The sequence below is a fragment of the Apus apus genome, chromosome Z, assembly GCF_020740795.1.
Source record: "Apus apus isolate bApuApu2 chromosome Z, bApuApu2.pri.cur, whole genome shotgun sequence".
Classification (NCBI taxonomy): domain Eukaryota; kingdom Metazoa; phylum Chordata; class Aves; order Apodiformes; family Apodidae; genus Apus; species Apus apus.
Genome location: NC_067312.1, coordinates 10,978,391 through 10,991,932, shown reverse-complemented (window position 1 = coordinate 10,991,932; position 13,542 = coordinate 10,978,391). Strand labels below are relative to the sequence as shown.

Below are 13,542 nucleotides of genomic sequence, written 5' to 3'. Positions count from 1 at the left end.
GTACTGTTGTTTGTCTTTTCTTTTTGGTTGGGATCCCAGGTCCCAAAGGTGTATCTGTGGTGCAAAGGGACTTGCATCCCTCTTCTAGAGTAAGGACCCCATTGCTGGATTCATTCCTTGGAGAAAAGGCTCCTGCCTGCTGCTGGCCTCCTGCCCACAGCTGGAAGTCAGTCTTTGCACCCACACGTGCTACTCCCCTGCACCATGCTCTCCAGGAGCAGCACCTGCCTTGCCAGTCCTCATCTAAGTCTCTCCTCCACCATCACCCATGGACCACGTGCAGCTGCTAGTGCACAGAGATGGGCTCTTGCCCAATGAACATTGCAGCAAGGACAAATGGGCTCTGCGCAGTAAAAGCTACTCCTGGGCAATGCTGCCACTAAAGTTCATTCAGAAGAAACCTCCTGAGTCTCATTGTACTGATCGGGGTAGTTGCTGAGGCAGAGGAGTCAGTGAAGGGGCCAAGGAGGGAAGTCTGCACAGCAGGCGCCAGCTTGCTGAGCCCCAGGACAATGCTGCAAGTGCAGCCCTGTCCTTCCTCTGGCTGAAAGGGAACTGGCCCGTGCCCCCCAGTCTGGTCCTGCCTCAGCTCTCCAGGCCCACTGCCCCAAGCAGGGTCATGCCAAACAGGGACCTGGGAAGCAGCTGCTGTGACCCCAGGCTGGGACAGCCACCGTGCAGGGACCTGGCCTGTCCCCAGGCTATGCAGTAGCTGGGCTAGCCTGAAAGCTGCATGTTCACCTGTTTTAACATGCACAAACCTCTCGGGAGCTAATATGTGCATGAGCATATTATGAACATATCTTGCTGTCCCCAGAGCAGTGGTCACAGAGGTATTAGAGCCACCTGCACACCCATTCCCATGGGCAGGACTGACCATGCATCTTGCTGCTGGTCTAGAGATGCTCCAGGCCTTGCTCTGCATCTCAGGAGATGTGAGGTGGACATCTGTGCTGGGGTGGCACCTAGTGCTGGAGTGGCACTGGTGCTGGGTTGGCACCAGTGCTGGGGCTGGTGACTGCTCTGCCTTGTGTCTGTGGAGGGCAGAGGTATGTGGGGCTGGCCCTGGCAGGCAGCCTGCCACCAGAAGGTTGCAAAGGGACCCTAGTTGATGGACTGATAAGGCCAGGGACCTGCACCCTTGGCTAAAGAATGGTTGCTGCATTTGGGTTCAGGGAAGTGCCCAAGAGGGATCATGCACACAGCATGACAGTCTTACCTGTTCCCATCTCATCAGAAGGTGCTCACAAGGCACAGCACAGGTACAAACCCCACCCCTAACTCCATTGCCACCCACACCCCACAGCACCCACCTTTCTGCTCCTGTGTCCCAGCTGAAGGGTGCCAAGGGACGCTGAGCTCCCCGTGTCAGGGGCTGGCTGAGCTGCTCTCCCCAGACCAGAGTCAGCTCCAGGACATAGCCTCTGCTGGTGGCTCCTCTCCCTGCCCTGCCTGGCCCCAGCATACTCATGGCCCCATGTCACCACCAGGATCCCACAGCTGATCCTGCAGGGCCACCCAGCCCCAGCAGCAGCACTGGCAGCCACTGCTCCATACACACTGCTGTGTGTCTTCCAGTCTCACTTTTCAGAGTCTCCATTCTCCACGCCCAGTTCCTGACCAGGACAGGCTATCTGATAACCACCAACCAGACCCTGCTGGAGTTTAGCCAGATGACCCCGAAGGCTTCAGCAGCTGTAAACCCTGCAGCAGCAACACCAAATCCAGCCTCTGATACCCTACCCACACCACTATGCCTCCCCTGCATCCAAGGCTGCCTGGCAACAGGCATCCAGTGAGCTGCTCCATGTCTGTGCTGGCAGCACAGGGCAGCTGGAAATCCCCTCTCCCACCCCGAGGATGACTGAGCATCTCGTGGGGCTGTTTGCCAGCACATGGTCCCCTTCCCCATTTGGGCCAGCCCATGCACATAGGGAGAGTGGCCTGACTTCCTGACAGCCCTGATTGTCAACCCCTCTAAGAGATTAATTAAAGCAACCCATGTGTAAGCCCTGGCTGCTCCACACCTCTCCAAGCCAGGACAGGGGACTAAACTGCTTCATTTCTGCATTTTTTCCAACTGTTTTGACTCACTCCATCACTGCAGACAGTGTGATCACATGGTTGCAAAAAAAACCTCCTGTCTGGTGTTCTTGCAGCAAAGGCTGGAGCATCAGGCAGAGCTTTTCCCTTTTTCTGGGAGATATGGAGATGTAAAGGGAAAGATGGGCTTTCGAGGCTCATTTGTGCTGGACTTTGAGATCCAATGCTTGTGTGAGTCCAGGTTTAGAGGCCTGGAGTCCTTCCTTGTGAGTGACTCACAGCTACTGAACCTCGTGGCCAGGTTGTCCAAGGCTCTGAGTCCCAGCCCCACAACCCACCCTTCACCACCTCCTTCCAGGACTGCTGCTCAGGACTTCCTCCCACTGCTTGTGGGTTACAAGTGCCAGTTACAGGCATCTTATGGACAACACCTGGAGCACCCTAGGGAAGCTGATGCCAGACTGAAATGGTGTGAACTCCTCTCCGAAACCTGCTTGGTCCCTTGCCAGCATGCACAAGGACCAAGCCCCTAAAACACTGCCTCCTTGATGCATACCATCATCTGATGATACGATCATAGAATCATAGAATCATAGAATCTGAGGGGTTGGAAGGGACCTCGAAAGATCATCTAGTCCAACCCCCCCTGCCAGAGCAGGGTCACCTAGAGTACATCACATAGGAATGCATCCAGGTGGGTTTTGAATGTCTCCAGTGAAGGAGACTCCACAACCTCCCTGGGCAGCCTGTTCCAGTGCTCTGTCACTCTTACAGTAAAAAATTTTTTTCGGATATTCACCTTGAACCTCCTATGCTCCAATTTACACCCATTACCCCTTGTCCTATCACTGGTCATCACTGAGAAGTGCCTAACTCCATCTCCCTGACACTCACCCCTTACATGGGTGAGGGCTTACGATGTAGCATCTCAGCCTGAACTGACAGCTCTGATAGCTGGGGGCAACCCATCTCCTTCTGCAGGTCTGGTGTTGGTTGTGGTGGATGCAGGATGAAGCTTGCAGTGCCGCATCCCAGCACAGGGAACCCTGGGACTCTTCCCAGCGATGGGCTGAAATCACAAGGCTTCATCGCAGGGAGCTCAATCAGCACCTTTTTTATTAATATGCATCATAAATAAAGAAATAAATAACGGCGAGACACCTCGTTCTAATGGGGAAATACAAATTAAATACGGCGCAATGTCTGCGAAGCGATGTACAAGCAGGAGGTAACCTTGCAAGACCAGGGCCCCTCGCCATGGGGAAGCCAGGCCAGGCAGAGCAGCGTCAACCTGGCCAAGGCACCAAATACTGGCATGGCCTTTTATTAACACTGTTCCCCACCAGAAGGGCAGGTGAATATCCCCAGCAGGCAGCATGAACATGGCAAGGAAGGGGTTGACTGGCATTACCTCTACCGAGGACCCCAGAACCCCCAATATCCCCTTGTGCTTGTGCACAACACTCCTCCCCCCCCCACCCCCCCACCCCATGGCACTGCTCAGCAAGACCAGAAACCCTATGCCAAGGGGAGCACCCTCCCACCCCTCCTCCCTGGATCCCTCTGGGAGCACCCCCAGATCTACCTGCCGGGAGCACTGCCCCCAACTCCAAAGAGCATCCCTAACCCAATCAGGGACCCTGCCCTCATCCCCTCCCCTCCAGCCCCCCTCCACTGAGCTTCCTCCCAGGGCTTCCCAAGCACTGGCTCCCAGCAGTGTGGAGGGCATGGGGCCACCCCCCAAAGAACCCATCTCTGTACAGGGTGGCACTACCCATCCCAGACCTACCTAACACTGAACATTCACACACCCTCCTCACAACCCCACACACCTTTCTGCTCTGCACGCACACATGTCCCCTGTCCCCCTCCTCTGGCTGTAGCCAGACACAGCCCCCAGCCCAGCAGGGTTACAGTGCCAGGCCACTTGGCCTGCTACAACCCACCACACACTGCTGTTACACATTAGGACAGGGCTGCTCCTGCGTGTGAGAGCCTACCTTGCAGCCCCCCATCAAGCTGCAATGCAAGCCATCAGCCCAGCCTTGCAGAGACCTCAACAACACACGGTGCTCCCATCCCTGTGGCTGACAACACCAGGGATGCTGCAGGCTGCAGTTGGCACTGCCACCTCCAGAGAGGGGATGGCCAGCATTCTGCAGCCTCCAGCATGAAACTGAGCTGGGCAGTCCTGCCCTGGCAGGGACTGCTTGGGTTCCTGGTATGGAAGAGTCCATGCCCTAAGGGTGCTGGAGATGGTGTGGGGTGGAGGGGGCTCAGGCAGTCCCCGGTGTGGCTGCATGCATGGTGATGCCTGGCAATATGAGGTGCAGCTCACAGAAGACCCTAGGGGCTGAGCTGGCCTTTGGCAGCTGCACGAGGAGGAGCAAGAAGGAACCACCTACGGTTACTGTATTCTGTAATGGCAAGAAAGGTAAGAAACTAGCAAGAAGCTGTGTCTGTTCCTCTGGCAGGGTGGGCTTCCCCAGAGGATCCTCAGAAGCCCACCGTACTGTGCTTAGCCTCCCAGCCACGTCAATAGTCCTCGTCCTCCGGGTGGGTGACGTACATGATGGGCACCAGTCCCTTCTCGGAGCCGAGGCTGCACTGCAGCCAGTCACCATCCACCTTGGAGATGACTTGCAGAATATCCCCTTTGTTGAAACTCAGTTGTCCTGCCTCGGTGGCAATGTGGTGGCAAAGGGCTTTCACCTCACTGCAAGCAGAGGAAGGGGAGTAAGAGTTAGCTTGCCACAGGAAACTCACCCCACTGAAGCCCAAGTGCCACTGCAGACACAGAAAAGTGAGGAAACCACCTTCCCAGACAGGCTTCCAGCTGTCCCCCAGCTCCCCCTCACCTGAAGATTGGGGTGAATGGATGCATAATCTGCATCACACCAAGCTCTGGAGCATCTCCTGGTCATAGAATCATAGAATCATAGAATCATAGAACCATAGGGGTTGGAAGGGACCTCTAAAGATCATCTAGTCCAACCCCCCCGCCAGAGCAGGGTCACCTAGAGTACATCACACAGGAAGGCGTCCAGGCGGGTTTTGAATGTCCTGGTCTACAAAGTATAAAGGGAGCCAGGTGAACTGTGATGGGCACAGCCATGCCAACCCCAACCCAACACATCCCAGCACTTGCAGGATGGCCACATGGTGCCACTCACCATGGAGGGTGAGGAGACAGCCCCCGAGCTGGCCATGCCTCAGGGGGCACTTCAGGTGGCTCTGGCTGCGGGGGCTCTGGCTCAGGAGCTGCTTCTCGCCACATGCTTGCCCCCACTGTCTGGGCCACCAGCTGGAACACCGATTTGTCCAAGCTCAGCCAGCCAGAGGGCAACCTGCAAGGAGAGAGAAGCAGGTAGCAGCAGGGAAGCATTCCTGGGGGGAAGGGGCAGCCACTCTTACGGCAAGGTCATGCCTTAGAGGTGTGGCTGTGTGCACAAAGTGCAGTGTGGTCCCCAGAGTGTCTCTGGGTGGGGAGGGCCTAGCATCCTCCAGACACACCGTGGTCTAGACTGCAAAGGCCATTTCCAGTGACTGCAGAAACAGTCAGGGTATAGATGGAGAGGCAATGCTGGGAGGTCTCAGCTGTGTGGGAGAATGTCATGCCTCCTCCTCACCTGTTGTGTGCAACAGGGATGGCTGCATGTTCTGTTCTCAGTACACGTTTTTGGGAGGGATGAGGAGATGATGGAGGTCATGCAGAAGGGGCCCTTCCCTTGGGGAGGGAGCTTAGGAGCTGAGGCAGTGGTATACCTCAGGCAGAAGAGGAAAGCCTGTGGACTCAGTAGGAGCCAACAGGAACAATGGTGTGGGAGGAATTAAGGCAGGCAGGCTGACAGGGCTGGGCAAGGGTGACAGACTTCTCCATTCACACACTCTATGTACCACTGTGGTGTAGTCCAGCAGTCAGGTATTTGCCTGACTTCCACCTGCACTGCTGCAACCCCAGCATAACCAGCCCCTTCCCTTTACCTGTTCGGCTGTCTGGGCTCCTTTTGCACCTTCCGGGACCCAAACAAGTGGCCCCACTTGATGGGCTGGCTGTCCTCTGAAGCACTGGTGCTGCTCTCCTCTTGTGCTGCTGCTGCTCCTGCTCTTTGCTGAGCCCCCTTCTCCTTGCTGCGCTTCAGCTCTGTCAGCACAGAGTCTGGGGGGCTGCCCATCCAGAAAGGCCAGCTCCGTTCCTTCAACTCTTCACCGGCTAGGACCTGCTGGGGCTTTTCCAAGGGCTCCTCCCCAGCTTTAGGACTTGGCTTGCTGGCAGCCTTGGGCCTCTCCTCCAAGGTGCCTTCTGCAATGGGACAAGCCTCTGCACCCTCCACCACCCCTTCGCGGGGGGGTGGTGCCTTGCGGGTCTCTGCTGGCCTGGGCCCAGCATTCAAAGCCACCTTCTTCTTCTCACAGTGGATGAACTTCGAGCCTTCAGCTGAGCCCTCAATGTAAATCTGAGAGCTCTGCATGAGCTGGTACCACCAGCCCGCTTGCTTGTCCTTCTTCCCTTCCCACGTGCTCTCTTTCACCTTCCTCCGCTCTTCCTCCCTGTCACCATCCCCGCAGGAGGCCCCCACCCCCTTGACCCTCTCACTGGCAGCTTGCTGGGGGCTGTGGCCCGGTGAGACGTCTCCAGCTCTGGCACCCACTTTGCACACATCAGACGCGCTGCTGCAGCCATCGGGATCCTCACTGCTGCCCCGTGTCCGCATCAGCTGCAGGGTGGAGTGAGCAGAAAGCAGCAGGTCCTGCTTCACACGCAGCAGCTCCTTTTGCTGCTGCTGCTCTTTGCCCATCTGCATCAGGTGGTGCTCGAACAGGAGGTCCAGGTTGAAAGGAAGCAGAGAGAGAGGCTGGAGCAGGAGCAGCAGTTCCTCAAAAAGAGGCTGGCACACGCTGTGAGACAGGCACAAGAAGCCCACAGGCTGGTAGTGTGCCAGGATGATATCTGTAGAGCAGAGACAATCATTAGAGGAGAGGCCCTTGCCACCTTTGCCAAGCCACAAGAAGGGGCTGAAGTGATGGGGAGAGGAGCTGGACACAACAGCTGTGGCTGCAGTGCAAGGCTCCGCACTGGGTCAGGGAGCATCAGATGCTCTGTGAGCTCTGGGCAAAGTGGCCCAGGTCCTGCTTCCAGCTGCACCTGCAGCTAGGACCTGTCTCTCAGCCTATCCATCAGGATGACCTCTGCCACAAAATACCACCTCTTCCCTACCTCCTGGAGGTGGACAAGGAACTGCAGATCTTGCCAGTACCAGTCCCTTGCAGAGAGAGGTCTCAGGGACAGCTGAATACAGTTAACTCCAGGAGCTGAGCTGTGGATCCTCACAAAAAATGAACTGGCATTTGTACCTGCAGCATTCATCCTTCACTTAATTTGACCACATCAGCAGAGTCCCCTGCCCCCAGGCTTTCTTGTCAGGTCTCACTCCCAGGGAGACAGTTGGGAATAGGATCCGCAGCTAATTGGGCCCAGTGAGATAACAAACTTTCTCCACAGGCAGAACTTGCACCTTATCTCCAAACCCTTTGCTTAGCCTACATCATCCTGACAGCCCTAACTATTGCTCACACTTCCAGCTGTTATGATGGCTTGAAAAAGATGGTCTTCTTCTGCTCCAAAAAAACCCAGGGTGCTTCTCTTGTCACACTGCTCAGTACAAAGGCAGGTCTATCCTTCTGCTTGCTCCACAGAGCAGTGTTGACTGCACACACAGGCCTGGGAAGTGTCTGCTGTCAGCTCCCAAACCTGCCAGAAGATACCGGGCTGGACTCGAGGCAGTGCATGGGGCACAGGCTGAGCCAGCAGCAGTCTCAGAGGATCCAGCAGGTCAAGGGTGTCTGTCTCACTGAGCACTTTAGCACTTAGTCATACTGCTGCTAGGCATCAGGCACCTGGGTCATGCTGCTGTGTTATCTGCATGCTCTAGAAATATTTCTGGTTTAAAAGACAGATAAATCTAGTTAAATCTGTTTTGTGTTTGTCAGGACATTTTTCCTTTTCTTTGCATTTCCCACCCCCAAAGGGTTTCAGCTAAGTATGCGCATCTCCAGATATACAAAGCTCTCAGGCACTGGACAGGGCAGGCAAGTATTTGAGGAGGGTTAGGTCTTGTCTCCTGCAAGAAGACTGAGGGATCTGCATTAGCCTGGGTACTAGCTGCATCTGGGAATGGCATGGCAGGCGAGGTGCAGGTGGAGGGAGCTTTGACTTCCACCTTGCTCTCTTGAGCTGAGCAACATTCCAACAACATGTACACTGGGACTGTGTGGAGTCTAGTCCTTCAGCTCAGAGCAAAGGCAGCTGCCTAGGCTGAGAGACCACCAAGAAACATGTGTGCAACCCACAGACCTCAAGCTCCTACCTTCATGGTTGTAGAGGTGGTTGAACCAGAACTCCAAGGACCGGATACTATAGGAAGTGAAAACAAGAAAAGAGAAAGTTAAAATCAATTAATCCCCTTCATCCTAGCTGTTCTATAAGAATAAGGGTGGCTGGAAAAGGGAATTTACACAGCATGAACCTGTGGACCTCAAGACCTGGTGAAAGGACAGTGGTTCACTCCCATCAGCGTACACTGACCACAGCCACCCAGCCTGTCATGGAGCCACGCAGTTTGCTTCACACAAGGCATTGTGCAATCACAACCTCTAACAACCTTGTTTCCAGAAGTTTCCTCACCATAGTTTAGTCCCTACATCTTTGGCAGAGCTTTGCTTTGCTGAGAGGGGTCACACGGAAGAGGCAAATAATCTACAAACATGAGACCATTGCTGCAGGCTTGGCCCAAAGTGTGCTGGCATTCTGTGGCAGCAGGGGAGAGCTGGGCCACCCTCAGCAGGGAGAGCAGGGCAGAGCTTGCTCCTGCTTGTAGGGGTTTTTCTGCATTTGGAGATCTTGGGGACTCTGTTGTCACTGCTCTTGCTGACCACTGAAGAGAAGCAGAGAAATACCATCCTAGCAGCACTCATCCCTGCACCACTGCCTTCTTCTATTTAACAATGAGTGTACTGTGCACACCCCTCATCCAGTGTGGAAGAGTCAGCCTTGAGTCCTGGACCAGGGCAATTTCTCCTTCAGAGCCTCATGCACTGGGATGCACTGCAGCTCCAGGAAGCAGTGATATAAGCAGGGATTTTCAGGAGTAATTTATGCATGTCATGTCTATCCCTGTATGAACCCTGACAGACAGACTCTTCCCACTTCATATTTTGGGGCTAAACCAAGCTCACAATGCTCTTCAGTGGGCTACAGCCACACCTGCTCAGTCCTGGCCTGGCAGGGTAGGTTTTGATCCTTCTGAACTTCCTTAAGGCTCAAAGCTTCTTCCACCCCTCCCCTATAGCTGGGGTGCAGCTTCCCAGGTTACTTAAGCCTTTTAACTGGCAACTGTGCCTGCATCCAGTCAAGGACCAGAGCCTGCAGCCATCTCAGGGAGCCTGCTTACTTGAGGAGGCCAAAGATGAATGCGTTGAACCTCATGGTGTGGTTGGTGAGCTCTGTGTACTGGCTGATCTTGCTATAGAGGCTGTTCAGCAACTTAGTAGAGGGGCCTGTGGAGAGAAGGGAAATATTTACATTAGTTGTGGTCAGCAAACCAAAGAGCACCATGGGAAGCAGTACCAAGGGAAAGACAGTCATTGGCTGGGTGCCCGTGCCTGTATGTGCATTGTTCCTCCACCAGAGAGTTTCAGTGCCACCCAGATCTGCTCCCCAAACTTCAGGGACAGTCATGACCCTTGGCTCAAAAGCAGCAGGTAAACAATATTGTGGTGGGTGGTTATAATTTGGGGTGTCTGCAATCAGAGCTGAAGATTTTCCACAAACAGGCTAGAAGGATTCCCAGCCCTGGATTTAAGCTCTTCATGATGCAGAAATCACTGTGGTCCTGCCATCTGTAACCTCAGAAAGGAGTTCTCCTGGATAGTGGCCACTGTTACAATCTGGTGTTCAGTTTGGTAGTAGCAGAGGGTGCAAGTATTTTGGGAATGCTTAAGACAAGTGAGCTGTGTGTGCAAATTTTCTCACAGATCAGTTTGGAGCACAACTCTGCCTTATATAGTGGCTGTGCAGGGCTAAAGGTGAAGGTCTAGATACTTCCTGAAAAATTAGAGGGGAAAAAAGTGCATTATTTTTGGGAATTTTTTCTTCTTTTTTCACAGGCTAGAGCCTCTTATAGGAGAGTGTGGACATTTCAGGGGAAGTGTCAATAAATATTTGGGCAGAATAGTGCAGTGTCTCTCCCACCTTGCAGCAGAAGGTCAAGCTACACCCTATTCCATGCAGGGAGCTGAGTATTGTTCTGCATCCCCTTTCTTACAGCCTACCTTCCCCAGCAGCTCCCAGCCCCAACACAGGAGTACCACAGAGCAGTGGGCATCCCTGCACACCCTCCATACCTAGCTGGGTGGATGCCTCCACCACGCTCCAGGGGATGTTCCTCCTCTGGCCAATGATCATGTCCAGGACGTAAGCCTTGAGCCCGTCACTCAGGATGTCCCGGACAGCAGGGCACAGGTACTTCAGGATGAGATGCCCCACGTTGGGGCTCACAGAGCTGTTCCCAAGTTTGGCCTAAGGGACAACAGGCAAAAAGGAGAGTGCTGTTAACTGCTCTACAAGGCATGCAAACAGTCCAGCCCCACTTGACTACTACAGGCACCCATCAGGTAACAACCAGGCTACGATGGTGCTCAGCTGCTCCTGGAGCAGGCAGGTGCTTCCCCTTCACCCTTCCTCACTCATAGAACAGTTCTGGATTGTTTCCTGCAAGGTCTTCCCCAGGCTGGGATGAGGCAACAACTTGGGAAAAGAATATCTCTGCTTGGGAAGAAGATATCCCACTTGCAAGGGATGTCTAATTCTGACTACAGGTATAACAAGGCTGTCCTGTTGGAAGCAGAAAAGAGTAGGGAATTTTTATCCAGCTGTAGATTTTGCTGTTTCTATTTTTGAAGCAGGAAGCAGCAAGCGACAGAAGAACTCGTAGCACTGACGGGTTAAGGAACACTTAACTCAGTGATATCAGAGCTATAATTCCTAGGGATTACTATAAATAAACAGACTGAGGCAGGGAGAGCAAAATGGATGGACAGAGCCCAGGTTGAGGCGAGGAAGCACCTAAGAGCCCAGCATCAGCAGAGAAGGGTCATATCCTGCTGCATTCAGTCTTGGAGCTGCTGAGGGGTCAATCTGAAGGGGTCAGCCCCAGGCCTTGCAAGTTATGTTGGTGGTCCCAGGCAGTTTTGCTCAGGGCACAGATTTTACCAGCTGAGCTGGAATTACACTGGCCAGTTGGCACAGGTCCACAAAGGCCCTGAACTGAGACTGAACTCCTGGGTCAGGAATAATCCCATCAGATCCATTCAGCGTGGGAGCATCAGGGACCGTGCTGCCTTTTGACAGGTGAATGCTCAGCCCTTGGCACACTGATGCCTAATGAAGCCCCAGGTCAAAACCACAGTGTTGTCTAGTAAGGCAAGTAATGGGGGAATGTTGCAGTCATTCCCCAGATCAACACTGCAAGAATAGGAAAATCACTGTGAAGCCTTAAAGAGCTGTGGGTATCCCAAATAGCTCTGGTTAAGTGCACAGCAATCTCTGCATCAGCGAAAATTGCAATTAGGGGGAAAATTACCCTGGGCTCTGAGATAAGAGTGAATGGGCTTGGAATCTGTCCCAGTCAGGTTTCTCCTTGCGGATGGTACTCCAGGAGAGTTGTCATGTCCAAATAGTGTCACATTGCTGCCCCAGGGTCCCCCACAGCTGAAGAAAAGCATTCAGCTTTAAGAGGAGGCACCAGAAACACACTGGGTTTGCACAGGACTGTAAACACTGCCTGGTACAACCAGAAGGGAGCTTGCTCTGCTTCTGCGTTATTCCAGAACAGGGAAACACAGGCCAAAGACAGCTCCACAGGCAACCTAGATGTACTCTGAAGTTAGTGTGTTCGTCGTAAGGGCCATGGGGGGTGTCCACCTGTCCCAGGTGTGCAACGACTGATGCACATTTTATCATTATGGAGGTCTGTGACACATGGAGGGACTGAGGACACTGCACTGTCTTGGGATGGTTGGAGGAGAAACACAATTCTCCACTATATGAGAAATTTCCCTACATTTGACAGTTTTTAAGGCTCAGCTTGACAGGATGCTGAGCCATCTCATTTAAACTATATTATTACCTAGAAAGGCTGGACCAGATGATCCTTAAGGTCCCTTCCAACCTGGCATTCTATGAGAAAAGAGCTAGTGTACTGAATCAGACCAGAAGTTCAGCTAGCTGGCTTTGTATTCTCTCTCATAAAAAGCCACAAATAAGTACACAAGAGTCAAACCTCAGCAAAGATACATAATACCTCCTCTTAATACTCTCCCTACTCTACAACTACTTTTGACTCAGAGACTACCTAAGCTGGACATTATTCCTATGTGTTTAGTAGATCTGAATGGATTTTCCTTCTCTGTATTTTTTCCATCTTGCCTTAAATCCACATAATCTTTTAGCACCCCTGGTGTCATGCAGAAAGAACTTTCACAGGTTTACAGTATTCTCTGCTGTGAAGACAGGCTGAGGGAGTTGGGGCTGTTCAGCCTGGAGAAGAGAAGGTTTCAGGGAGACCTTATAGCACCTTCCAGTACCTGAAGGGGCTACAGGAAAGCTGGGGAGGGGCTTTTCACCACAGAGGGCAGTGATAGGACAAGGGGTAATGGTTTTAAACTGAAAGAGGGGGGATTTAGGTTAGAGATCAGGAAGAAATTTTTCACCGTGAGGGTAATAAGGTGCTGGAATAGGTCAACCAGGAAGGCTGTGGCTGCCCCATGCCTGGAGGTTTTTAAGGCCAGGTTGGATGAGGCTTGTGCAGCCTGGTCTAGTGTGAGGTGTCCCTGCTCATAGTAGGGAGGCTGGAGGTTGGAACCTGATGATCTTTGAGGTCCCTTCCAACCATAACCATTCTATGATTGTATGATTCTACAATTCTGTGTACCATCACCTTTGTTTTATTCTCAGTAGTGCTACCTTCACTGGACTACACGTAGTTTTTGGACTGGAAGACAATGGAGAAGTAATCTTTCTCCATCCTTTTTATGTCACTCATTAAGCAAGACTTACCTTCACCCCTGGATCTCTGCTGGTTCCAAAGTGAGCCACAATTAGGTCAACAGCAGTGTTGATTGCCTTCACGAGACCTAGAGGGAAAGACCAAGTTGGAGAACTACCTGAGGGGCTTCAAGGACAGGCCCTGACCAAACACTTCATGAAGAAATCAGGCATGGGCATCTCAAGCCTGAGTCAGTGCCTGTGCCCTCTCTGTCAAAAACATGCAGATCCTCTTCTAAATCTTCACCAATTCTAGCCTTGTTGCTTCCAACACTCACCTATCACCCTGACAGTAGGGCAACCTATAGAAGTGGCTAAAGCATAAGACACACATATTCCCAAGAGACGTGGACCACCACTTCCACACACCATCCCCTGAGGTAGCCGAGATGAGG

The 13,542-nt window shown here is 53.0% G+C and overlaps 1 protein-coding gene across 8 annotated transcripts in view; it reads right to left on the bottom strand.

Moving 5' to 3' along the window:
• Positions 1 to 3,594: 3,594 nt before the first annotated feature.
• The window catches only part of RUSC2 (RUN and SH3 domain containing 2), a 56,223-nt gene continuing 46,275 nt past the window's right edge, over positions 3,595 to 13,542 (bottom strand). For 7 of the 8 annotated variants that reach the window (XM_051643023.1, XM_051643027.1, XM_051643029.1 and 4 more), the window contains 7 exons: positions 13,160 to 13,236; positions 10,447 to 10,621; positions 9,495 to 9,600; positions 8,412 to 8,458; positions 6,028 to 6,994; positions 5,217 to 5,390; positions 3,595 to 4,759 (listed from right to left, as the gene is read on the bottom strand). In XM_051643023.1, coding sequence (XP_051498983.1) covers positions 4,579 to 4,759; positions 5,217 to 5,390; positions 6,028 to 6,994; positions 8,412 to 8,458; positions 9,495 to 9,600; positions 10,447 to 10,621; positions 13,160 to 13,236 — 1,727 coding nt within the window. In that variant the 3' untranslated portion in view covers positions 3,595 to 4,578. The remainder of the gene's footprint in view (positions 4,760 to 5,216; positions 5,391 to 6,027; positions 6,995 to 8,411; positions 8,459 to 9,494; positions 9,601 to 10,446; positions 10,622 to 13,159; positions 13,237 to 13,542) is intronic. The other variant, XM_051643028.1, reaches the window with a different exon arrangement.